Source organism: Natrix helvetica (genome assembly GCF_964273705.1).
Source record: "Natrix helvetica genome assembly, chromosome: 2".
In the NCBI taxonomy this organism is placed as follows: Eukaryota; Metazoa; Chordata; class Lepidosauria; order Squamata; family Natricidae; genus Natrix; species Natrix helvetica.
This window is the reverse complement of record NC_138552.1, coordinates 29,004,290-29,030,691: the sequence shown is the minus strand read 5'-3', so window position 1 is coordinate 29,030,691 and position 26,402 is coordinate 29,004,290. Positions and strand designations below refer to the sequence as shown.

At 36.6% G+C, this 26,402-nt stretch overlaps 1 protein-coding gene across 12 annotated transcripts in view; it reads left to right on the top strand.

Annotated features, from left to right (window-relative positions):
• The window catches only part of PDE4D (phosphodiesterase 4D), an 821,955-nt gene that overhangs the window by 787,495 nt on the left and 8,058 nt on the right, over nt 1–26,402 (top strand). For all 12 annotated transcript variants that reach the window (XR_014174534.1, XM_081943197.1, XM_081943192.1 and 9 more), the window contains 5 exons: nt 11,157–11,250; nt 21,940–22,112; nt 22,731–22,829; nt 22,926–23,090; nt 23,446–23,545. Coding sequence is in view for 11 of the 12 variants with exons in the window: in XM_081943197.1 (XP_081799323.1) it covers nt 11,157–11,250; nt 21,940–22,112; nt 22,731–22,829; nt 22,926–23,090; nt 23,446–23,545 (631 nt within the window). In the remaining variant the exon portion in view is untranslated. The remainder of the gene's footprint in view (nt 1–11,156; nt 11,251–21,939; nt 22,113–22,730; nt 22,830–22,925; nt 23,091–23,445; nt 23,546–26,402) is intronic.

Genomic DNA, 26,402 nt, shown 5'->3' with positions numbered 1-26,402 from the left:
GTCATCTGAAATACCTGTTTTTGAATTCACGAAGGAAGATATTTCTCAAGTCATTAAAAACAATGCAATTTACCAAAAGTAAATATTTCATCATAATTCAAACACTCAAATACTGTTTTTTTTAAATCATTTAAAAGTTATCCAAACATATAAATAAGCCCATCTCCATGTAAAGGAGGCGATGGGCTTATTTATCTGCTTGGATAACTTTTCAAAATTTGTGCAAAAGGCTATTTGAATATCCAATCTATTGCATTTATAAAGGGTGGAATAAATATACTTTTTAACAAAATGTTTTTTTTTTCAAACTTCAAGAAAAGCCTTAATTTTTTGCAAGATATGAAAATGAAATGAAATAAAGCATTTTGTTAAGCAATCTGCAGTTTAGCAACTTGTTTAAAATGTTTAGAGATACTATGCTAGTATCACTAGAGGGCACCGAGTGCAAAAGAATGAAATGGGTATTGTGTCTTGTAACTAAGCTATTCCAAAATCTGATATCTAACTGAAAATGTCGAAGTTGTGCATTAGGAAAAGAGGAAAAATCTAGTGAATTATTGGCTTTTAAGTTAAGCAGTATCAGTAAAGCAACATTATTCATACAATTAAGAATTCCCGATCTCTCTATCTATCTATCTGTCACAATTTAAATTTGATAAATCAGCAGTTCTTTTATTTTTATACCCAGTTTTATAATGTTGATTCTTTGATTGCAGATATACCTTAAAATCAAGATGCTTAATAATCTCCACCAGAAATAATGAATACTGTTAAATCAATGAAAATACAGATGATCCTCATTTAACAATCACTCACAAAAATTAGAAAGGGGATAGAAATGAGAGAGAGGGATGCTAATGAAATACACATTTCATATAATAAGGTGAAGTAGTAGTAATAGGGGATAATAGAATTTGAACAATGGTAGTATTGAGAATGTTTGAACAATATGGTGATAGGCATAAAAATAACATTGAAATGTTGAATAACTAGACAATGGAAGACTATAACAACATAAATATGTGTATTACTGTTAGAACTATATAAATTTGTTAAATACAAAAAATATGATTATTAGTATTTTATTTGTAGTTAAAGAAGTGACATTTAGAATATGGTGATTGGCATAAGAATAACATATTAAAATATTGAATAATGAAATAATGTAAGGTTATAATTTAACAAAATATGTATACTACTATCAAAACCATATAAGATTGTTCAATTGTAGTAAATATGAGGAATATTACTTTATTTGTACTAAAATGTAAGATACTCAGGTGCCATACTGTTCACACACTAATATGTTAGTAAAAAAAAAAACTTGGAGGAAAAAAATCACTCATTCAGTGACCATTAAAGCTTGCAATGATGCTGAATGAGTTATGATAGATCCTCAATGTTCTGACCCTTGCAGCATCTCCATAGTCACATGATTGTATTGTGAACACTTGACAACTTGCCTGGATTTTCAACTATCACAGTGTCCCACAGTCACATAATCAAGATTTGCAACCTTCCTTGCCTACTTCCCACAAGCAGTCAGTGGAGAAGCTGGCAGAAAGTTGGAAATACATGAGCTCCTTGCTTAACAGTAGTAAGCGGGGATTGCGGGCAATTTCTATCACTAAATAGCAGTCATGTAATGTCATGCTTTATAGCTGCATTGCTTATCAAAGGAAATCCCAGGCTCATTTACGGTTGTTAAGTTAGGAGTACCTGTATGCAAAGCTTTTGATTCTGATGTTTTCTTGAAGATTGGTACAGCTAGTCCCCAGTTTAAGAATGAGTTCTATCACAAGGTCTGTCCTTAAATTGCATAAGCCAGAATAGTGTTATTATATAATACTGTAAGATAAGATAACCTTTATTGTCATTTTTGACTGTCCCACATTAAAAATGAAATTCTATATAAGTAGTATTGTGTAATGAGCTTGAACCATTGTGTATTTAACTTGAATCACTATATATTTAACACAAACTTTGCTTCAATAGGTTCCATTCTTAACTAGGGGTTATCCTTAAACCAGAACATTCGTAACCCAATGACTTGAAATATATGTTATTTACTGACTTTAATGTTATAGAAGGTTTATAGTGATGCTTTTTTCTATAAAGTTTTTTCTATTTCCTTAAATGCTGCTTTTATATCCATAACTTTGAAGTTTTGGGCAGTAATTTTGGTTGGAAGACTTCAAACCATATTATTTTTAATAGCTCATCCTACATCGGTTGTTCTTTTCAAAGATAAGCTTGAAAATCCTGCTCCTCTAAGATACTGTATGTTAAATCAGAGATCTTGAAATTTTACTGCTCAATAAACTTTTTCTTTATATGTTATTGTGAATGTAGCTCTACTTCTTTTGTTGATGTCTATGGAGATTCTTAGTCATCCAGCTCATGGTTGTCCCAAAGGTGCTTTTTTCAAAAGGGAAATAGACTTTCTAATTTTTCTTTGAAAACATTTTGCTTCTCATCCAGAAAGCTGCTTTTGTTGATGAATCAGATACACATTTTTAAAAGTGGGTCACACTTAGCTATAAAAAAAGAATGTTCTACTTTTAAGAGTTATAACATCAAATTCATTTTGTGGACTTAGAAGAAGTCTACAAAATTATAAATATTTGAATAAACACATAAAGTAGGTTCTAGGAACACACAGTTATGTAAAGAAGCTTCAAGATACAATTTCATGCTACTTAACATCCTTAAGATATATGGTATTTACATATATTTTTAATTTCAAAATCTGCTTTTAAAGCAGTCATACTTTAAAATATAATTATGATTATATGTATTTACATTTGCATACCAATACGTTGTTGGCTTGTGAAAGTCTTAATTTTTAAAGAAATACATTTCAGCTACATTTTCAGTGAATGCAGTGATGATTTCCCAGATTAGAAGCCTACACAGTAAAGTGAAAATAAGATACCTAGTTCAGAAATGTGAATATTTCATGTCAAGAAAAAATGTATTTCAGCAACCTGCTGAGTACATACTTAGAGGTAATTTGACTTTGATTCCGTATCCTGGAATACCTCTTTTGAAAAGTGTTGAGGAACAACTTATCACTGCTGGTAGCAATCCTTTGTTCACAGCTGCTTTTATTTTCTGATCCTAATCACTGCGACACATGACTGCTCCAAGAAGGAGGTGGTATCCACATGCAACCTTAGTCTAATAGATGCTGTAACCAAGTGGTCTTCCTCTTCTCAAAGAATCCCACACCTGCCTGTTGTTTGAATTTAGTTTCACAAGACAAGAGTGATTCAACTGCTAAGTTAAGGTGAAATTATATAAAATAACAATACTATTATTGTTATGATTTTTGAGTCAGTCAAAAATCATAACAATCTGTCCCTACATGGACAGATATACAGCTGTGTCTGCTTTTGACTTTCTTACTGCCACTTGGCTCTTTTGTTTTGTTTTGAGGGGTGCTGTTAGTATTAGCCCAGAAAATGTTGGTTATTGTGTAGATTAGAACAGTAATATATCATAGCAAATAAGTGGTTACAATAATAAATAACAGATGGAACATATTTTGACTTAAGAGTAGGCCTTTAGAATTATTATTTTCTCCCTAAGTATAATTAACAATTGTCTTATTTCTGTATCAGGAAAACCCCATTTGAGGAATGATGTTATAGAGATGGATGGAAAGCAAAGGTCCTATTTATCAGGTTGAAATTGTTTTAACACTTGAGGGTTTTAAGCTTCAACTTGTCATTATATTATTTACCAATATTCATTTTCTTTTCACTATTGAATCGCTTCTCCTCTAAATAATGGTTGTCTATCTGGTCCTTGTAGGGACACGGTGGCTCAGTGGCTAAGACACTGACCTCGTCGATCAGAAAGGTCAGCAGCTGACCTTGTCGATCAGAAAGGTCAGCAGTTCCGCGGTTCGAATCCCTAGCACTGCATAATGGAGTGAGCTCCCGTTACTTGTCCCAGCTTCTGCCAACCTAGCAGTTCAAAAGCATGTAAAAATGCAAGTAGAAAAATAGGAACCACCTTTGGTGGGAAGGTAACACTGTTCCATGCGCCTTTGGCGTTTAGTCATGCTGGCCACGTGACCACAGAGATGTCTTTGGACAGCGCTGGCTTTTCTACTTTGAAATGGAGATGAGCACTGCCCCCTAGAGTTGGGAATGACTAGCACATATGTGCAAGGGTAACCTTTACCTTTATCTGGTCTTTACTTGTTTTGAGTTTTCCTATTTTATTTTCCTGAGGATTTATCTGTGGAATTCTTTCTGCATGATGCTGATATATAGATATATGCCTACAGTGAGCTGATGTAGCAGAATTCTGCGTAACAAAACATTTCACTAGTGAATGTTGTTAGTCAGTAGGAACAGCCCAATAAGCCCATAGCTGAGCACAGTCTGTCCACTTCATTGAATCTTGTGTGTGCACAGCCTCTCTTGAAATGAATAAAGAATGAATGTGCTACAGCAGCATTCCCTGATTGACCTCATTAATTCAGAACAAATCAGCAAGTAGTATAATGAATAGCATGGCTCAGTTATGTGGTTTCAAACGTTTTCCCTACTAAATTAAAATATTTGTGGCTCATTACAAATTCTCAGTTCAACCAAAAATATCAATCCTTTTTAAAAAGTTGTATATTTTAAAAAGAAAAAAATAAGCCCTCCCCAGATAATAAGCCCAGTTGGGTTTTTGAGCGCATGCACTAAAATAAGCCCTCCCAAAAATATTGCAACACGGTAGCAACCATGAGGTGATCACACTCCTGCACCTCAAAAACAATAAGACCTTCCCGAAAATAAGGCCAAGTGCTTATTTTGGGGTCAAGAGAAAATGAGAGCCTGTCTTATTTTGGGGGCAACACGGTATTGGCCAAGATCTGGGTAGCACCAACTTTAGGGCATACTACTGATTCACTTCCTTGACTTCCTATTTGTAATATGGAGGTGGTTAGTTTACTTTAAACAGTGCTGAAGTAATATTGATTTTTTTTATTGTACTGTAAAAAAAATTCCTCTGTATATAATTTAATCTAGAAAGAAATGTATTTTACCCTATCTTTTTATATTGAAAATTCACAGTGGAAATTAAAAAAAAATCATTCTTCATATTTGATAGAAGTTAGATTAATATTCCATTCAATGAAGTAGAATCAATTTCCTATGAATTGTGTTACTTTAGGTGTCAGGAAATATCTGTTGCCTTTGCTTTTGAATACTAAAATGATTTGGTATTGTTATGTTTTGTTAGGACCCCTGAAGGGTAAGGAAGTTACAATGATGCGTCTTTTTTTGTTGACTGCAGATGTGCATACCATACACTAAGCAGCTGAACAAAGTACTATTCTTTTCATCTGATTTATGCCATATATAAACTTAAATGCTACTAGGCAGATCGAAAGCTTTTTGTATTGAAGTAATAATAAATGCTTTGCAATAATGTTATCAGAATGAGATGTAATTGAATTGCTGAATGTAGAGATTTAAAACTTCGCATGCACATTGTATGTGTGGTTGAAAAATGTGCGTGTGTGTGTGTTTGTCTTTGTGTGTATTTTTAATGATAGAAAGTTAAAGAATTTAACCCAAGTGATATTTAGGCTGAGCAAAACAACCTGCTACGCTTATTTGACCGAGTTCACTTAGCTTCTCTCTCTGAGCCAATATAATGTTACTGGCACACACAAAAAGTTAAGCTAATTAATCATGTCTGCTTTGAAATAAATGCTGCGGGGAAGCCATTATTAAATGGCATTTAGCAGAAAGGAGAACTACCTTCTTCCCAAGAGATTCTGCCATGAAGACCAATCAGAAACTAGCACACACATGTCACGGCTTTCTCTGCTGCTTTTATGTATTTTTGGCTAGCACCGGATTGGCCGTTCTCTGAATTTTATGGGAGGGTTTACTTGACACTGGTTGTAGCTTCCCTGCAGATCCTTATTTGGAAGGCTATTGAGAGAACAAGTCTTTTCCAGCAGCTGAGCATCTTGATATACATAATCATCAAGTCGTGCTGTTCTGGAAATATGCAGATCTCTGTCTGCCCTTCAGATTTCTGTTCAGCTTGTGCAATATGTCTTTCAAGTCAGATTCTTAAATTTTGCAGCACTTTGGAATTTTGCAAATGGGTCCAAAATAATCAAAGATCTCCTAACTGGAACACCAGTTAAACGATCTCTTTTATACCTAATTGCAGGAAATTTATAAATCAGCAGAACTGAGAATCAAAATTCAGTTCAAAGGATTCAGTGTACTTTCCCCCCCTGTATCTCACTAATAACAGAGGACCGAAAATTCTGCTTTAATTTGGTAATACTAAAAGCATCAAAAATGCCCGAAGCAAATTATTTACTGTCAGTATCTTGGGGATACATAAAGGTAGGAATTTAAGAACTTTATAAATCTTGTTTGTTTGCATGCAGTGTTTGCTTGAACATTGTTTTTTTTGTATTATAGCTTGAGGCCTTACTGATATGTTAAAGTAACTTTAAAATATGTAATTAAAAACAATGAACTCCCTCTAACATTCACTTATGTTCAAAGGTACCTATAATAGAGCTGCGCAGTCCTGAGAATAGAGCATATTCTCAGCAGCTATAGGATCACTGCTTTTTAATACTGTATTTTGGGGGAATCCTTGCTTTGTTGTACATTTTTCATTCCCCAAGGAGAAGGTCATTAAAGAGCATATAAGCAATAAGGGCTAAATGTGTAATTTCATGTTACTTTCTTAATACGCATAAATTGCAATGATTATGCCTCTATTTATTTATTTTTTGCTTTCTGTCTATGACACACATCTCAAAATTGATTAAAGCCATTCTAAAATAGTGAATGTTTGGAAATGTTAGAAGGTTGATGCCAACCTTAACTTGTTGAGAATTAATTTATAAAGCTTCAACTAAAAAAATGGCTTGAGTTGTTCCTTTATATTGACCTGAATACATACCATCGTATATATTGTGATAGGCAGTGCTAATCTAAGAAAGAACCATGAAGTTATCAGAAAATCTCCTGTTATGTATGTTCTAGATGCTCAAGCTATCAAGGAACAATATGCCCTTTTTCTAAATATGTGATCACTTAGTCAAATAAAGATGAATAACCTGACTAAGCAAGGATGGTATAATAGGTTAACGTTTTCCCTTTTGTGTATAGAGCTTATCCCTAAAAATGTGCTGTGTAAAGAAATCAGTAGTAGCCTAGAGGAGAACTACACTGTGTACAATCTATGTTGGAAGACTTTGGATAGGGAAACCCTGTCTTCTTTTAAAGTCACTGTGTGGCCTCAGAGAAACCACTGTAGTAGGTGAAGCCCTATGTGCATCTGGTTTGGATCCTAGAGTGCATTGGAATTAAGAGCAACTGATCCCAAGCAATCTTTCTGAAAATATGATCACTAACTGTGATAACACCCCAATATGCTGGCTTAAAGCAGCATTTTAATTATGTGAACATTTATTGGATCATTTACTAATGCTGAGTTTCTAACATAACTATTTAATAAATACAAGTGAGCACAATAAAAGCCTTAATAACTGAGGCTTGATAGTTTAGACTTTCAAATATAGTAAGGTCTTTTTGTTGTTGGCAGCAATACATTTCATTAAAGAAATTATATTTTATGCTTTTCTTTGCTGTATTACCATTAATGTTATGAGTTTTGTGAGGAAGAATTATTTCTCACTGCAGATCAAGTTGAACAATTAATATTTTTTATGTCCAGTTTCATGTAAAATCTATATTTTAATTTAATTCTACCCTGCAAAATGTTCAACTTTATTTCTTACGATTAACTCAAATAATTATATAGCATATTATCTTTTTTAGTTGGGTTTCAAAGGACTGTAATATTTCTTAGACCATCTACATATTCCTATCATTTTTCATTTTCACATATATCTCTGAATGACTGGCCACTACAAACATTAAGGGATTTGGATTTGAAGAATGTATATCCTAAATTGGTAATGCTGAAAAATATATAAGCAATCCATAGCTTCTGCATGTGTTAAGACTCATTGAAGTTAAAATGAAGTAGGAATCTAAACTCTGATTCTATACATGCTAATTAAGGGGGGGGGGAAATATCCTCCTAATTATGAATACTGGGGCTTTATTACTAATATTCTGTATTATGCTGTTCAGTTCTTTACAGGATTGAAAGAATTAGGTAGGAAGTATTGGATTGGATCTACATGACATAGAATTCATCACATGGTGACCCACTTAACTTACAACTGTAATTCTGAGGTCAATTATTATCACAAATTGAGGACATGTATATATATGAGTTATTTTTAGAACGCAAATGGAGAGGTAGCCTGATGTAGTGGTTATGGCACCAGGCTAGATCTCGGGAGGTAGTGAGTTCTAGTTCTGCCTTAGATACAAAGCCAAGTTGGTGAACCTGGGTCAATTGCACTCTCTTGGCCTTGGGGAGGAGACACTGACAAACTTCTAAATCGACTTCTAAATCTTGCTAAGAAAACTACACGAATTAGGCTGGTCTGTCACCAGGAGGTTTATGTGTCAAACACACACACACACACACACACAAATAAAAATTATACCTGCCCCAAATATTATCTTTATAAAAGATAATATTTATTAAAAATTAGACATTTTTAATGCTCCCTAAATATTCTGGATTTTGTAATCCAGACTTTTGGCTATTAGCCTAGGTCTGATGTAAACTGTAATCCAAATCACTTGGACAGAACCTGTTTGTATATACTTGTCCCATATACTATTGAGCAAGCAATCCTATTCATTCAGAGATTTATCATACAAAATAGGAATGGAACATGTGAGAAGCAGTATGAAGAAAACTCATAAAAGCACATGTATAAATGGGCTGAAGGAAAAGTGTAAATAGACTTTAAACATGTATTCTAATCTATCCTCACTCCAGTTAGGTTTTCAATATAAAATATAAGGACACAGATAACTAACTGATGTATAAATGAGGAAAGCAACACTTTGCAGATATCCTACACTAGATTATTTTCAAACAAGATTTTACTTAGTAACATATATTGTCCATACACTGAGAGCAGATGGGGAGAAGAAACAGTATATGTGAAAAAACACTACTGACAGAGCAGTGGTGGGTTTCAAATTTTTTAGAACCCCTTCTGTAGGTGTGGCCTGCTTTGTGGGAGTGGCTTGCTGGCCATATGACCGGGTGGGAGTGGCTTGCAGGCCATGTGACCGAGTGGGAGTGGCTTGCCAGCCATGTGATTTGGTGGAGGTGGCCAACTTCTAAAATGTGGTGAAACTCACTTAACAACGCTCTTGCTTAGCAACCAGAATGTTGGCTCAGAAACTCTGACATTGAAGTGTGCAAGTCTTAAAGCTGTCACGTTACAAGACCCTTGCACCCCGAACCCTTTAGGAAAAAAAAAACCAGGGATGTTCAAACTTGACAGCCTTAAGACTTTAAGGTTTAGATAGGACTCTTAAAGGCGGGCAGGACGATTGGTGAGCCAGCCAACCAGTGAGCAGCGAGTGAGGCAAGCGTGGTGCGGACAGGTGGGGGGAGGAAGCTGGAACCGGTTCTAAATGGCAGGGTAGATTTGTGGAACCTCTTCTATAGAAGAGGTTAGAACTGTCAGGAACCCACCCTTGCGACAGAGCAGGCTGTACATTCACAACCTGATGGCTGCAAAAATCATGTAGCTGTAAGTCAAATAGTATAAACAATTTATTTCTAAATAGCTAGCTTTTCTGAATATGGAAGGCTTAAGTAAATTGTAAAATGTACCTTTTCTTAGCATAAGGAAGAATCACAATCTAAATTATTCCTCCCCACCCCCACACCAAGAAACTCTAATCCTGTATTCTTCCAGACTTTTCTAACCAGGTCACTTCCATAAGTAATGGATGAAAACTCCTAATTCCCAGCCCCCGTATGGAAAAATTATGACACGTTTATTTCAGCACTAGGGGAGACTTAAAGATAGCATTCCCTGGAGGCTCTGTCTTTGCTGGCTGTTGGGAATCATCCTTTCATGTGACTCATCAGGCCAGCCGTTCAAGTCACCAGAGACTGCCGAATGGCCATTTCTTATATCACGAAACAAATGGTGGCAGCTCTTCGATCTCTCTGCTTTCTGCAATGTATTTGTAGGCCTTGAATTCTTAAAGCAAGAACAATCTTACAGTAAAAGAATGTTGCAGAAAATCCTGCAGTACTTTCATTGTTAAAACACAAGCTGCTTAATAAAACTTAAGTCCCAATCAGTACTGTCCTCCAAAGTTTATGAACCCCAGCTTGCAAAATTGAGGCCTGATTGTCTGCCACTAATGAAATTACGCAATTAGAAAACTGATGAAGCTATTGGAGGCCATGCTTTTTGATAATTGGAATGTCTTATTCCAGCCTTCCCAAGTGCCTGCAAGAGTCTTCATCATCAACTCATGCTCTTCAATCAGCAGATTGAGGATTGTGGACGTTAAGTGTAATCTGTCTACAGGTCATCAAATTGAGAAAGCCAGTTTCTCTATTTTTTACATGGTCCTCATAAGTTTTTTTTTAAACCTGTACATGTTTTGCTTTATAAATCGACCATATCCACAATAAAATCAGAATGCTTCGTTCCCAAAGCAGTTGGGTCACTAATTATGATTTTAAAATTTAGGTGTGTAAATTTAGATATACTTATGTTTATGTAACTAAGCAACAAGTAATTGAGTTACGGTTTACTCCTGCCTATAGAAATGTCTAATGTTGTTAGGTAATTTTAATTATTTCCACTGGAAGTAGATGGCTTGTTGACTTCACTTTAAAAAGTAGGAATTTAAGAAAATTGTTCTCTTTATTTCATGAGGACATGGGTGGAATATGTGTACATTATAAACCTTCAGTATACATTTTTAACTAGGACAAGAGCAATGAAATTGATCTCTACTCATATCCATAACCAATTTTTCAGTATCGCTTTATGTAAAATGATGCGTGGAATAATACATTTGGTGAAGCCTACTTGGACATTTTCCCTGAGAATCTGATTTTATTTCTCATTATGCGTTGAGCTAAGGTGGTAAATTGAATTGAAAATTTGAACATACCTATTAAAAAGGTTCTTAAACAATTCTTGTACCATATACTCATTTACTGGCCATTGACATACACTGTTTTGCTTCTCTTTACAGTTTAAAAGAATGCTCAATCGAGAGCTAACCCACTTATCTGAAATGAGCCGATCAGGCAATCAAGTCTCTGAATATATATCCAACACATTTTTAGGTAAGCATGATTATAAAACCTGGTATTCCTTGTTTTTTTCTTTTGTTTTCATTACCTACTGCAGGATATCATTATACAATAAAACAGGCATTATTTAATTAAAATACAACGTTTGCTTTTATTTTGCAATAAAAGTTGTTAAGAGTTGTGGCAAAGAGTTTACCAGATGGTCATTTGCTAACTGACTTAACGGTACATTATCCATAGGCTACATTAACCATAGGCCTTTGTCAAACCTTCCAAACTATTAGAAAGATCAGGTTAGGGACAGATTCTCATGGAATAAATCTATCTGGTTGCTGAAAGTCAACACCATTTGATGGTGCCTAATCATTATTTAATACATTGATAGAAAGTAAATAAGTGGTGTGATGTTAAAATAGCTGTATTTAAGGCAAGCTGCTTTTATAAATCTGGATAGAGAAATGTTAAGGCGTGTAAGTGGAAAGATAGTGGGAATAAGGTAGTCTCTTATGAGGAATGGCTGTTTCTTGAATAAAGCAAAAATGGCTGTACATATGAATGTGCTTCTGCCCATTTTACTATTGGAAAGTGAAAGTGCGGTATTTCATAAAAATAAATGTAATGGAAACAAGATACTTACAAACTATATTTACTTATTTTATTTATTTATTGGAATTTGTCAAACAAAAACGAGAACAAGAATCTATAGGTGAAACTCAAAAAATCAGAATATCGTGCAAAAGTTCATTTATTTCAATAATGCAACTTAAAAGGTGAAATTAATATATGAGATAGACTCATTGCATGCAAAGCAAGATAATTCAAGCCGTGATTTGTCATAATTGTGATGATTATGGCTTACAGCTCATGAAAACCCCAAATCTACCATCTCAGAAAATTAGAATATTACATGCAATCAATAAAACAAGGATTGTACATAGAACAATATCGGACCTTTGAAAAGTATAAGCATGCATATGTACTCAGTACTTGGTTTGGGCCCCTTTTGCAGCAATTACTGCCTCAATGCGGCATGGCATGGAAACTATCAGCCTGTGGCACAGCTAAGGTGTTATGGAAGACCAGGATGCTTCAATAGCGGCCTTCAGCTCTTCTGCATTGTTCGGTCTCATGTCTCTCATCTTTCTCTTGGCAATGCCCCATAGATTCCATGAAAGCTCATGAAAACCCCAAATTCACAATCTCAGAACATTAAAATATTGTGAAAAGGTGCAATATTCTAGGCTCAAAGTGTCCCACTCTAATCAGCTAATTAAGCCATAACACATGCAAAGGGTTCCTGAGCCTTTAAATGGTCTCTCAGTCTGGTTCAGTAGGAATCACAATCATGGGAAAGACTGCTAACCTGACAGTTGTGCAGAAAACCATCATTGACACCCTCCATAAGGAGGGAAAACCTCAAAAGGAAATTTGCAAAAGAAGTTGGATGTTCCCAAAGTGCTGTATCAAAGCACATTAATAGAAAATTATGTGGAAGGGGAAAGTGTGGAAGAAAAAGGTGCACAAGCAGCAGGGATGACCACAGCCTGGAGAGGATTGTCAGGAAAAGGCCATTCAAGTGTTGGGGACTTTCACAAGGAGTGGACTAAGGCTGGAGTCAGTGCATCAAGAGCCATCACATACACACGGATCCTGGATACGGGCTTCAAATGTCGTATTCCTCTTGTCAAGCCGCTTCTGAACAACAAACAACATCAGAAGCATCTTACCTGAGCTAAAGAAAAACAGACCTGGCCTGTTGCTCAGTGGTCCAAAGTCCTCTTTTCTGATGAGAGCAACTTTTGCATCTCATTTGGAAACCAAGGACCCAGAGTGTGGAGGAAGAATGGAGAGGCACACACTACAAGATCCTTGAAGTCCAGTATGAAGCTTCCACAGTCTGTGTTGATTTGGGGAGCCATGTCATCTGCTGGTGTTGGTCCACTGTGCTTCATTAAGTCCAGGGTCAACACAGCTGTCTACCAGGAGATTTTGGAGCACTTCATGCTTCCTTCTGCAGACGAGCTTTATGGGGTTGCTGACTTCATTTTCCAGCAGGACCTGGCACCTGCCCACACTGCCAAAGCACCAAAATCTGGTTCAATGACCGTGGGATTACTGTGCTTGATTGGCCAGCAAACTCGTCTGACCTGAACCCCATAGAGAATCTATGGGGCATTGCCAAGAGAAAGATGAGAGACATGAGACCGAACAATGCAGAAGAGCTGAAGGCCGCTATTGAAGCATCCTGGTCTTCCATAACACCTTAGCTGTGCCACAGGCTGATAGTTTCCATGCCATGCCGCATTGAGGCAGTAATTGCTGCAAAAGGGGCCCAAACCAAGTACTGAGTACATATGCATGCTTATACTTTTCAAAGGTCCGATATTGTTCTATGTACAATCCTTGTTTTATTGATTGCATGTAATATTCTAATTTTCTGAGATGGTAGATTTGGGGTTTTCATGAGCTGTAAGCCATAATCATCACAATTATGACAAATCATGGCTTGAATTATCTTGCTTTGCATGTAATTAGTCTATCTCATATATTAGTTTCACCTTTTAAGTTGCATTACAGAAATAAATGAACTTTTGCACAATATTCTAATTTTTCGAGTTTCACCTGTATATATATTTATAAAAGCGAAATACAACTCATGCATCATCACGAAATCTCCAGAACTGTAAAACCTACAAACTTGAAATTTGGCATGTATGTTCCTCTTGGCTTCTAGGTGCTCACTAAGGAAGGGTTTTTTGAAATGACCTTCAGATCATTAGTATTTCATATAGAGTAATTAACACGCTCTGATGCTAAGGAGTTCTACTCCCCCTCCCCACCTGAAAAGAACTCTGTTCCAACTGCCAGTTGCCTCACATTCCGTTACCTCAGTTCAAATTGGCCGACATTCCACTCCTTCACTCAGGAGCGGCTTGGGACTCCTTACAGTACTAAACATCGGTACCTCACCAAAATGTCTATACCTTCCACCTATGGAACTGCTTCCAGACTCAAGGCAGCGGGAGAGATATGTGGTTCAATCACCGACCATCACTCAGCCAATTTCTCCTGCATAACCCGATCATATGGGTTTTGTAGTGAAGCACGGGTATTCCAACTAGTAAGAGAATAAAAATATAATGATAGGGGCGATAAGCATGTTAATGTACTCTACTGACCCCTATATGACTATATATTTAGTAAATTAATAAGATATGAAAAATAAATGGATATTGAAATGAAGATTGAGTACCAAAGTGAATGAACATACAATAAAGTATATTAAGATGGTTTCATAATACTGAGAGAATGTGTGAGGATAGAATCGCAAAACAAATGAAGAAAAAGTGAACAGATGGTAAGATGAAGACTGGAAAAGCCATGGTTGAAAGGAGTTAGAGAGAGAGAAGTGAAATGTTTAAAGGGGAAAAAAAAGACAACTAAGGAAATGATATATGGATATGCTGTGATAGAAAGATATGAAGTGAATCTATGAATGGTGTAAATATTCTAAATGCCTATCTAAATATTCTAATTGGATCCGGTCAGCAAAGACATCTGCCTATCAAGAATATAGTTGTGATACAGATTTGTGCTGTTGGTCAAATAGCATTTTTATATTGTTTATCAGAGTTTTCTAGCTGATGGTTCATTTTAAGATGTAGGGCTTTTGTGTTTAACATAACCTTAGCAACATTGACATTTAAAATAAAAACCCAATTTTGGTAACAAGCAGCAACTATAATTCACTAATTCCCTGTGCGCTCATGAGCCATCTGGGTATGATTCTGAACATGTGTTGGTTCAGAATGTTCTTGGCAGAAATAAGACAAGAATGAGACTCACCTAAGTTATTTAGCAAAGTATACACCAGGGAATTTATTAAGTTTGACTTCTGTTTGTGCAGCATCAACAGCAAGCAAAATTGGTTGCATGTAAGGTCCTGCCTCATAGCAATATATTTTTTTCTTTGCTTTGCAATCTAAATAGTCTAACATTACTGCTGTGCTGACTTAAAGATGCATGGTAAAGCAGAGTCCATATTCAAATTGCTTGCTGTTTGAAATATTCATTTAACTAAAGAAAAATTGAAGTGGAATTTGGAAAATAGAGGAATAATCTAAAGTTTTATTTGTATGTATTTTTATTGCGTAGTATGATTTTTTTAAAAAAAGAAAATGTGCAGTAGGACAGACTCAGATGACAATCGGGCACTTGCGCCCCTTCTACTCCCTCCTTGGCCTTCTCCCATCATCAGTTGACAATCAAACAGAAGTGTTGGAGGCAAGAAGGAGGAGGGAAGAGATGACTGCCTGGGAGAAATAGAACCCAGAAACTAAAAAAGATAATTTGCATGTCTCAGTTCCCTCTGCCATATTCTATGTGATAATTTCTGAAGAATCCCTCAACTGTCAGTAAGTGACTGGGGAACTTACCAAATAATAGATAAATAAATTGATGAAAATTGTTTTCTATACTTTGCTTTTCATTAGTAAATGAAAGTAGGGTTGCTTTTCATTAGTAAAAAATATTGGAAACAATTAATTATTAAGCAGTAAAATATTCAGTAATAAGTATTTGTAGATTGGTAACAAAATGAAGCAGAAGTATCCAGGATCTTATTGCAGACTAGAATTCTTCTCACAAAAAACTGGTGATGGCCTCCATCAAAATTATATAACACAACATCCATGACATTATTGTGTTAAAGGATTATAAGAACCGTTAATCAATTCTAGGGCATGAGCATTGACACAATAAGTTTATCAAGTCGTGCACTATTGCCAAGGTTGCCACTTCTCAGTTCAATCTCAATGCTTCCAGACAATAATTTGTTGCCAATATATGTGGGCCAACCAACAATATGTGATGGAGAATAATGCATGATGGAGATGCCAGCATTGACTAGAACTTGTCCTCTTGATGCTTTAAGTTTCTCTTTCTTGTGAGTCAGATCCAAAATAAACACAAATTTTGAAAATCCACCCCTTTCATTATTCAGAGGATTAGATAGAAAATTCAATTTTGTGACCTTTGGCAAGAAAAATTACTAAGCAATTTCCAGGAAAAAAATGGAAATGGACTTACCTATATAAATGAATACCTAGAAGAACTTCCTCTTTATGACTCTTTTTGTGTGCTTCCTACAGACACCTGGTTAGCCATTATGGGTCACACTATGAAACTAAAAGACTTTTGATGGGCTCCAGCAGGACTTTTTAAAAAAAATGAATGAGAAAACATCTGCATGCAAGATGGTAGTGATGAAGCAATCCTTCATATATGGTACTGAAGAAATGTGAAGAATAATACCACAACCCACCTATTTTCTTGATAAAATCTTATAAAAGTTTTATAAAAGACTTTTCCCTTCAGTTATTAATAAAGAAGGCTTAAAACCTTGTACAAAGTTACTGTTAAGGCTGCTGAATCTGAACAATTCTGGATCGTGTTTTATTGCTTTTAAAAAAATTATTGGTAGAAATAGATTACTTTCTTTTGAGTAGAGCACAATAGGACCCATTAAATAATTGCATAATTATATCTCTGGGAATGAAATTGTTTGAGATAAGGAGATGTAACATTTGCTCAGCAGTCACATGAGGAGACCCAAACTCATTGGTAACCTCACACTGCAATGAACAAGGACATTCAATTTTACAGCTAATAAAATTGTTGGATGGGCAGGCACAAAAACAGCCAGGGAAGTGATTGAAGTCTGGGAAACCGGCCCCTCTTCAGTCAACAGAAATGACTTTCCTTGCCATCTTCCTATTAACAAAGTCAGAAAGACTGCTGGCCTGACAGTTGTGCAGAAAACCATCATTGACACCCTCCATAAGGAAGGAAAGCCTCAAAAGATAATTGCAAAAGAAGTTGGATGTTCCAAAGTACTGCATCAAAGCACATTAATAGAAAGTTATGTGGAAGGGAAAAGTGTGGAAGAAAAAGGTGCACAAGCAGCAGGGATGACCACAGCCTGGAGAGGATTGTCAGGAAAAGGCCATTCAAAAGTGTTGGGGACCTTCAGAAGGAGTGGACTGAGGCTGGAGTCAGTGTATCAAGAGCCACCACACACACACGGATCCTGGACATGGGCTTCAAATGTCATATTCCTCTTGTCAAGCCGCTCCTGAACATCAAACAATGTCAGAAGCATCTTACCTGGGATAATGAAAAACAGACCTGGTCTGTTGCTCACTGGTCCAAAGTCCTCTTTTCTGATGAGAGCAACTTTTGCATCTCATTTGGAAACCAAGGACCCAGAGTATGGAGGAAGAATGAAGAGGCATACACTGCAAGATGCTTGAAGTCCAGTGTGAAGTTTCCACAGTCTGTGTTGATTTGGGGAGCCATGTCATCTTCTGGTGTTGGTCCACTGTGCTTCATTAAGTCCAGGGTCAATGCAGCCATCTACCAGGGGATTTTGGAGCACTTCATGCTTCCTTCCGCAGACGAGCTTTATGGAGATTCTGACTTCATTTTCCAGCAGGACCTGGCACCTGCCCACACTGCCAAAAGCACCAAAACCTGGTTCCATGACTGTGGGATTACTGTGCTTGATTGGCCAGCAAACTCGCCTGACCTGAACCCCATAGAAAATCTATGGGGCACTGCCAAGAGAAAGATGAGAGACATGAGACCGAACAATGCAGAAGAGCTGAAGGCCGCTATTGAAGCATCCTGGTCTTCCATAACACCTCACCAGTGCTGACTGCTTCCATGCCATGCTGCATTGAGGCAGTTCTAAAACAGCCAGGAAAGTGATCGAAGCTTGGGAAACCAGCCCCTCTTCAGTCAACAGAAGTGCTGATTTACCACCAGCCTACCAAGTACTTAGAAGGCGAGGGCTGGGCAGCACAAACAAATGACAGCTAATGACTTAAAAGGAAGCCATTAAAACATCCACAATCAGCATCTAATAAGCCACTTACAACAGGTGCCATAAATACTACACACAGAACAGCACACATACTGCTAGAGAGAAGTTCCCTACAGATGGGCTCCAGCATGAGTCTGAAAACTCGTGCTTTTGACCGACCCAGTTTGGATCCTAAAACACTATTCTGGGACACATATATTCACCTTCATTCGTAAGATTTGCTCACTTTGAATGAAACCTTAGGAAATCCCTTGGAATTCCATGACCCCTCTAATATTTCCTTCCACTTGAATGCATCTGACATCTTGCTTTAGAGCCCTTTTTTTGATGGTTCTAAACTTTGTTCATATGACTGAAGTTATAAACATCAAAGCATACATATGAGTAAAGCCTTTTTGTAACCAACTGATACACTTTCTACAGTATGTAAAGAAGGATGTGTTGTGTTTGTTTTGAAAATTAAAAATATTTTTTTTTAAAAAAAAGCATACATATGAGTCATTATTTTTCAGCTGCTGTTGGTTTGTGTCAGTTCATATCCTTTTCCCCCCTCCTCTGTTTTGTTTAATTGGTGATCAGTAAAGGAATAGGAGAGGACTGATTGCCTCTGGCTGAAAATTGGTGACATTTTCACTTGTCTGTAGCAATCGGATCAGAATTTTCTGCTTTTTCCAGTAAATGCTAGCCTAACCTAAAAGATTAAAGAAAAGATCTGGGCCAATATATACATGTAACAATAGATGCCATGTTTGCACCAAAACAAAATTGCAAAAAGAAAAAAATCTTTGCAGGAAAAATAATTTCTTTTGAAACTTAAAAGTGTATTCCCAAAATATAAGATAGAGTAAGTAAGGTGATGCCCTTATTCCCTCGAGTATTTCCTAATGCTCTTTGCTATATCGGAGCAGAAGCATTTCAGTGCTTTCAGTTTGGAGCAACATTTCTACTTCTTATTTAAAATCTGAAAAATTAGATTGCTAAAATCTAAAATACAAAAGATTAAAGAAAAGATCTGTGCCAATACATACACATGGCAATAGATTTTCCCCCATTTCTAAACTGAAATATGTATGCAGAATTAAATATTTTGTACATGCATCATCTTTTTTTTCTTTCTTAGCATTAATTTAGAGGAAAGGGAGAAAAAAGAGTCTCCAAATAAAAATAGTATTTCTTCACGTGGTTTTACAGTTTGACAACATCGAGAATATGATACAATATTATTGGGGGGGGGGGGGAGAATAAGAATTTGAGAAAGAATTGTTTGGAGTTCTTTTTTCTGCATTTAGCAATGAACCTTTTATGTGAGGGAAAATTAACATTGATTCCTTATATAATATAAGCAGTTTTGCTTCCATATTGATAATCTTACAAAACCACCATTGATTTGAGTTGAAGGTCTTAAACAGATTTCAGACTTCTGGCCAGATTTAATTTCTCTGCCTAATTTGCATGAGAGGAACTTTGAGAGGGAACCTGAATTACCATGATACCCTCCCATGTCTAGAAAATATAAACTGGTGTTGACTGTCAGGAATTTATAGGAATAATAGTACAACACATATGAGAACATTGGATTGGAGGAGAACAATCTACTGTCAGGAATAGCAATATTATGTTTGTTGCCATCAATTGTGGCAGTGGGGAAGTTTTTATGTTTACCTCTACTGTGGAGATTAAGAGCTAGAATAGTGATCCTGATCTTGATTTTCTGTTCAGTATGAGTCTGCAAAAAATCTTATGTCACGGGATGAGAGCATGCCTTTGTTCACCTGGGATCAACCTAGGACAGCGATGGCGAACCTTTTTTGGCTCGTGTGCCACAAGTGGGGGGAGCACAGGGGGGTTGTGTGTGGGCGTGCCGCACCCATAATGCAATGCGTAATCCCCCCTGTGCGCATGCGTGCACTACAGGTGCTCCCCCCATTTTACATGCATGCGCGCTGGCCAGCTGACAGGGCAGCGCCTTGCGTGCCCTGACAAATGGCACGCGTGCCATAGGTTCGCCATCACTGACCTAGGATGAGGTCATTAACTCACCGGGAATTAATAAGCATTACTCACATTGCATCCTTTGAAGTTAATGTTTGAATGTGTGCATTATATCTGCTCAAAAGGAAGGCTTATCAAAAACATTGTCTTTACAGCTTTACAGCTAATTGCTATTAATTATTTGAACTGAAACTACAATATATTTAAACATTTGGGAAGGAAAAAATAAATCAAGTTCAGGAACAGGTTTGAAATTGGCTTGCTTAAACAGGCTAGAGTTAAAACCAGGTTTCGATGAAACAAATTATGGTTAGTTGAAAACAAGACAATGATTGTGATCTTTCTTGCAGCATGTTCATAGCAACAATTAGAATTATTCCAGCTTGATACAGTTTTTGAAATTATTATCTATCTCAGAACTTTGGCTTTTAAATAAATATGATATTGTAGCACCTTTATTATTTATTTTCATTTGTTCATTCATAAAACACAGGCCAACTTTTTATGCTCAATCATCTATTATTTCCTAATTTTGTCAATGTAATTGGAGTAAACCTTGTCCTAGTTATGCTCAATGCATAATTGGTTTACTTGGCCTCATTTTCTGCAGTGTTCCCAAACTAGCGGCAAACAGAGAAGCATCTGTTGACAGATATTGAAAATCTGTGATTTGCGAGATAAATTGTGAGCCAAATATTCTTGAATTAATATTTGTAAAAATAACTACCTTCTTCATCAACTGATAATTATCACTGCACTTTAGAGACAATCTTGTGATAGGTTATATTTGAGACACGGAAAATACTGAGATGAGATGATTAGGGGACTGGAGACTAAAACATATGAAGAACGGTTGCAGGAACTAGGTATGTCTAACTTAAGAGAAAGAAGGACTAGGGGAGACATGATAGCAGTGTTCCAATATCTCAGGGGTTGCCACAAAGAAGAGGGAGTCAAGCTATTCTCCAAGGCACCTGTGGACAGAACAAGAAGCAATGGGTGGAAACTAATCAAGGAGAGAAGCAACTTAGAACTGAGGAGAAATTTCCTGACAGTTAGAACAATTAATCAGTGGAACAGCTTGCCTCCAGAAGTTGTGAATGCCCCAACACTGGAAGTCTTTAAGAAGATGTTGGATAGCCATTTGTCTGAAACGGTATAGGGTTTCCTGCCTAGGCAGGGGGTTGGACTAGAAGACCTCCAAGGTCCCTTCCAACTCTACTATTGTATTGTATTGTATCTCTACTCAAACTACAATAATGGGGTAACAACATCACTCAAGATTTAGGAACGCATAAAATAATAGGATCAAATATCTAATACATATACAATATTCAAGCTTTTTTATATCAACATCATTAGATTTTGTAGCTGTATGTAATATCAGTGTTGCTACACTACTGAGAGAGTAAATGACCAGTGTTAGATTGCTTAAATCTATTACTAAAGTGGTCCTGAACATAGATTTCCATGCAGTTATTTATTATTTACTTGTATGCCGCCTTTGTTAGTTTTTGCAAATAACTCATGATGGCAAACATGTCCAATGTGCCTTCCTCCTCCTATTGTTGCCACAACAACCTTGTGAAGTGAATTGGGCAGAAAGAGAGAGTGACGGGCCCCAAATTATCACCTAGCTGTTTTTCACAGCTAAGGTGGAACTAGAAAAAGAACAAGCTAATAGGTCTGATGGTGATTTGTTGTGTTCACGTGCATCTTTCTTATTTCAAAATTATTTTGAAATACTTTTTTTTTAAAAAAAGCTATGCTGCAGATAATGTTACTTCTTGCAAGGTAGCTGCAATTTACAAATAGATTATAGATTTTTTTTCCCTCTTCTTTAAAAGACAAGCAGCATGAAGTGGAAATCCCATCTCCAACACAGAAAGAAAAAGAGAAAAAGAAACGACCTATGTCTCAAATCAGTGGAGTAAAAAAATTGATGCACAGTTCCAGCTTAACAAATTCTAGTATCCCCAAATTTGGAGTCAAAACAGATCAAGAAGATATTCTATCCAAGGTAAGAGCAATGCTGATTTCCAGCCGATTCAGTATCTGTAACTCAGATCCAAATACAGTCACAAAATTACATTCACAAATATTTACATATATCCGTATGTCTATATGAATGTATATGTCACATGTGTAAAATCTCACACACCGATTTGTGAGAAAATAAAGATTCGGATTCTTTTTTTTTTTTCGCTAGCACATTGTGCATCAGAACTGTGTAACTGCAGAAGTCAAATGGATTTGTTTAAAAATAAGATCACCTATAGAATTTAACAAAAATTCTAGATGCCATGTTTACACTAAAAGAAAATTGCAAAAAAAAAAATCTTTGGAGGAAAAATAGTTTCTTTTGAAACTTATAAATGTATTCTCAAAACATAAGAGAGTAAGGTGGTGTCCTTATTCCCCAGAGTATTTCCTAATGCTCTTTGCTATATCAGAGCAGAGCAGTACTGAAGCATTTTAGGGTATTCAGTTTGGAGCAACATTTCTACTTCTTATTTAAAATCTTAAAAATTAGATTGCTAAGATCTGAAATACAACGAAATCAAGAGCAGATGTTTTGTACAAAGTCTATTGCAAAGCCAGGGTAAGAGTTTCTGTTTTTTGTTTGGTTTTATATCAGGAGCTAGAAGATGTAAATAAATGGGGCCTCCAAGTGTTTAAAATAGCCGAATTATCTGGGAACCGACCTTTGACAGTCGTCATGTATACAATCTTTCAGGTATGTTTAAGGGGGAAACAACTTTTTTCCCTTTTCTTTTCCAGAGGACTTTACCTATTCTGAATAAATAATTACTTTTTCTCTCTGTAACTGCAGGAACGGGATTTGCTAAAAACGTTTAAGATTCCACCAGACATGTTAATAACCTACTTGATGACACTGGAGGATCATTATCATGCAGATGTGGCATATCACAACAATATACATGCTGCTGATGTTGTACAATCAACACATGTGCTTCTGTCAACCCCAGCTTTGGAGGTAAGTCCACAACATCTGGGTGAAATTGAAAAAAAACCTACTTGTGAAACATACTGTCATGTCTCGCAATACACCAAGGTGGCTTGCCAAATGATTAGATACTGAGAAAATAAGTTTCATTTAAAGATATCAACATTTGAAACTTTATTATAAAAACATTTTATAAATTGGACTTCAATCTTTTTCCCCTCCAGAAAAAATAACAAACACAGTGGTGTTTGTACTAGTAGAGATCCAAGCAAAAAAAGGGGAGAGGACCAGTGCAATTCTGTTTCATTTAGAACATTTTCTCCATTAGTCATTCTTCTCTGTTCCATTATCTTATTCCGCAATATTTCCTCTTTCTTTCTTTTAGGCTGTTTTCACAGACTTGGAGATTCTAGCTGCTATTTTTGCCAGTGCAATACATGATGTTGACCATCCCGGGGTTTCAAACCAATTTCTTATCAACACAAGTAAGTTAGTTTATTTCTGACTGTACTGATTGCCTATATACTTGAGATTCTTTGAACAAGCAACAAAGATGGTTTTGGATATGTAGACTTCTGCATACATCATATGGTCAGTCATCAAAAGCATATTTCTAGTCCAGTGTCCCTTCGTCACAATGAGAATTTGAAGAATGGGTTTTCCTGTTCACTCACTCATTTGGATATTCAAGGTCTTTCCATTCTTACTTGTCTATGGGCTTCACGCAACTGGGAAATCTAAGGCAGCTTTCTTCTGATAGATTGTTGGAGGTCTCTGAATGCTACTTATTCCTCTAGGTCAGAATTCCTCAGACAGCTTTGCTTCAATTCTGGGAGTTGAAGTCCACAAGTCTTAAAGTGGCCAAGATTGAAGACTCCTGCCTTAGGTCAATGCTTCTCAACTTTGGTAACTAATATATGTATGGTGACTGTGGAATTCTGGGAGTTGAAGCCCACAAATCTTGCTGAGCTTGAAAATCACTGCTCTGTATTTTTCCTGGGTTTTCTGGCCCATTTGGAATATCTATACTATTAAAACTCTTGTTGTCATGACCTTTACCTAGGTGAAGTAGTGGATCATAGAGAAGTATCTCAAATGGGCTAACTTACATAATGCATCCAAAATCAGGATCAGTATTTCCGAAGAGAACAAAATTAGGGGAAGTTGTGGCTGCTTCACTACTGCTATGCTGCTGGGCTGCTACAGCAGTCATATGATCTTCTTGTTCAAATTCTGCTACAGTTTCCCAGTCAGTCTTGCAATCCATCATTTCCTCCCCCACCGACTAGCAAGAAATTGATTCATTGTGTGGCTCTCAAGGAAACAAGTGCCTGAAGAAAGACCTGGATATTTTTATTGCTTTATGTGCTCCCTGAGGAGGCTCACAACATGTACATGCATCTATATCCCATTCAGGAGAATGGGCAACTATGTATGTATATCCATAGTGGTCTATTCATCTATAGTTGTTCACAAATTTGTGAAGTAGGTGGGAAAGTCATCAAGTGAGCTGCTATACCTGCAGGTGGAGTAGAAAACTGGCTCTCTCTGGTGTCAGACTAATATATTAGCTACTATGTACCCCAGTCCTTGCCCTTCCTATTTTCAACTGCTTCTTACTATGAAATTGAGTGTAGCCTGGTCTCTCCTTTGACCACTGGAGTGCAGGTAGATCAATCCTGCCCTAACCTTCAAGAGGTCACATGATCCCATTTTTAAACTGTTCTGAGGTAACAATGGCAATCTACAATATTGTAAAATAAATGAATCTCATCAACGTAATTATGCAAGTTGGAAATAGAGGGGGAAACGTTACGGTGAAGAGATGACACCAAACATCACTGCAACGTGTCAAGGGGTGCAAGAGATAAAGAAACAGAGAATGAAAGGGCTGTATTTCTGCAGAGCCACAAGGAAAATTACAGAATGAGGAGACAAGAAAAGACAGAGGAGAAAAACAAAGATCAATTTTGAATGTGTGGCAGACATTAATTAGTGCAAGAGTCCCTCAATGTGACTACATCTGCCTTCAACATCAACATTTCAGCAGAGAAAGAAGAGCAAGGCAAAATGCACAACTTGCACAGTGTAACATTTCTACTGATTTGGTACCATGGCCAAAGTCTGCCCTCACTCTCATAAATTCCTATTCCCTGGAAAAACCACCATTTTCTGCATTATGCAGTTCCCTTCATATTGCAGGATAGGCAATTTGCAACCTCTGCCTAATGAACTTCTCATTTTATATAGCAATGGGACACCTATTGCAAACAGGTTAAGGAAGAACATCAGATAATACAACAGCCTTGGACTTCTTTTCTCCTCCCCCATCCATCTCAGGACTGCACAGTCTCTTCCTCAGGGCCTCTTTCTGGAAAAGGTCTGTGTCACCAAAACTCTCCCAAAAATGTTTCTTCATATGCAAATTCTATCACAGAGCTAATGCTGCTCAGTTTCCCACAGAACTTCTTGATTCAAGTGAACTCTCTGGATTGCTATCTCATAAACTGGAATTGAAGGTCATCATTTTAATGAGGTTGATAAAAATAGGATCACCAACATGATTTGCCAACATCCGATGATGGATATGGCACAAGAAGATGATTTTAATGAGGAAGTTGGATCTTTCAAAGCTTTGCAAAAGGAATGCATACAATAGGAATAATTTCACAGGAATCTCACTAGAAAATACAAACTTTGGTACATTCAAAAGTGACATTGACATGATTCCAAGAATTTGCAGTCAATTTATCAGAAGGTGAAGTTGTCCCTCTTCAGCACACACAGTTCCCAATTGCAGTCATGCTTTCCTCTCCTATATATAAAGCAGAAGGACAAATCATGGAGAAGGTGCTGATTAATCTGGAGAAACCAGCATTCCAGCATGGTCAGCTGTATGTCACTTTAAGCCAAGGAAAAAGAAATATAAACCACTATTCTTAAAGAATGGCAGATCAATCACAAATATTGTTATCTAAAACAGGGGTCCCCAACCGCAAAATGCAAATGACCAGCTGTCTGCAAGGAATATAAATTGTTCCATTCTCCACCATCCAGTCAGAGGTGAAGAAGCTTCTTGGATGAGAAGTGAAATGTTTTCAAAGAAAAATCAGAAAATCCAGTTGCCTCTTGAAGAAGCACCTTTGGGACAACCATGACCTGGATGAATGAGAATCTCCGTAGCTACGTTAGTGGAATGTTAATATTCAGTACATTTAAGTCAACAAACTACAGACATATGATTAAGGAATTGTACCATACAGAGGGAGGGATGAAGGAGATCTCTGTTCCACTTGCCACTGATAGCTTCCAAGTCTTTTGGAAAATTCCATTATTTGATTA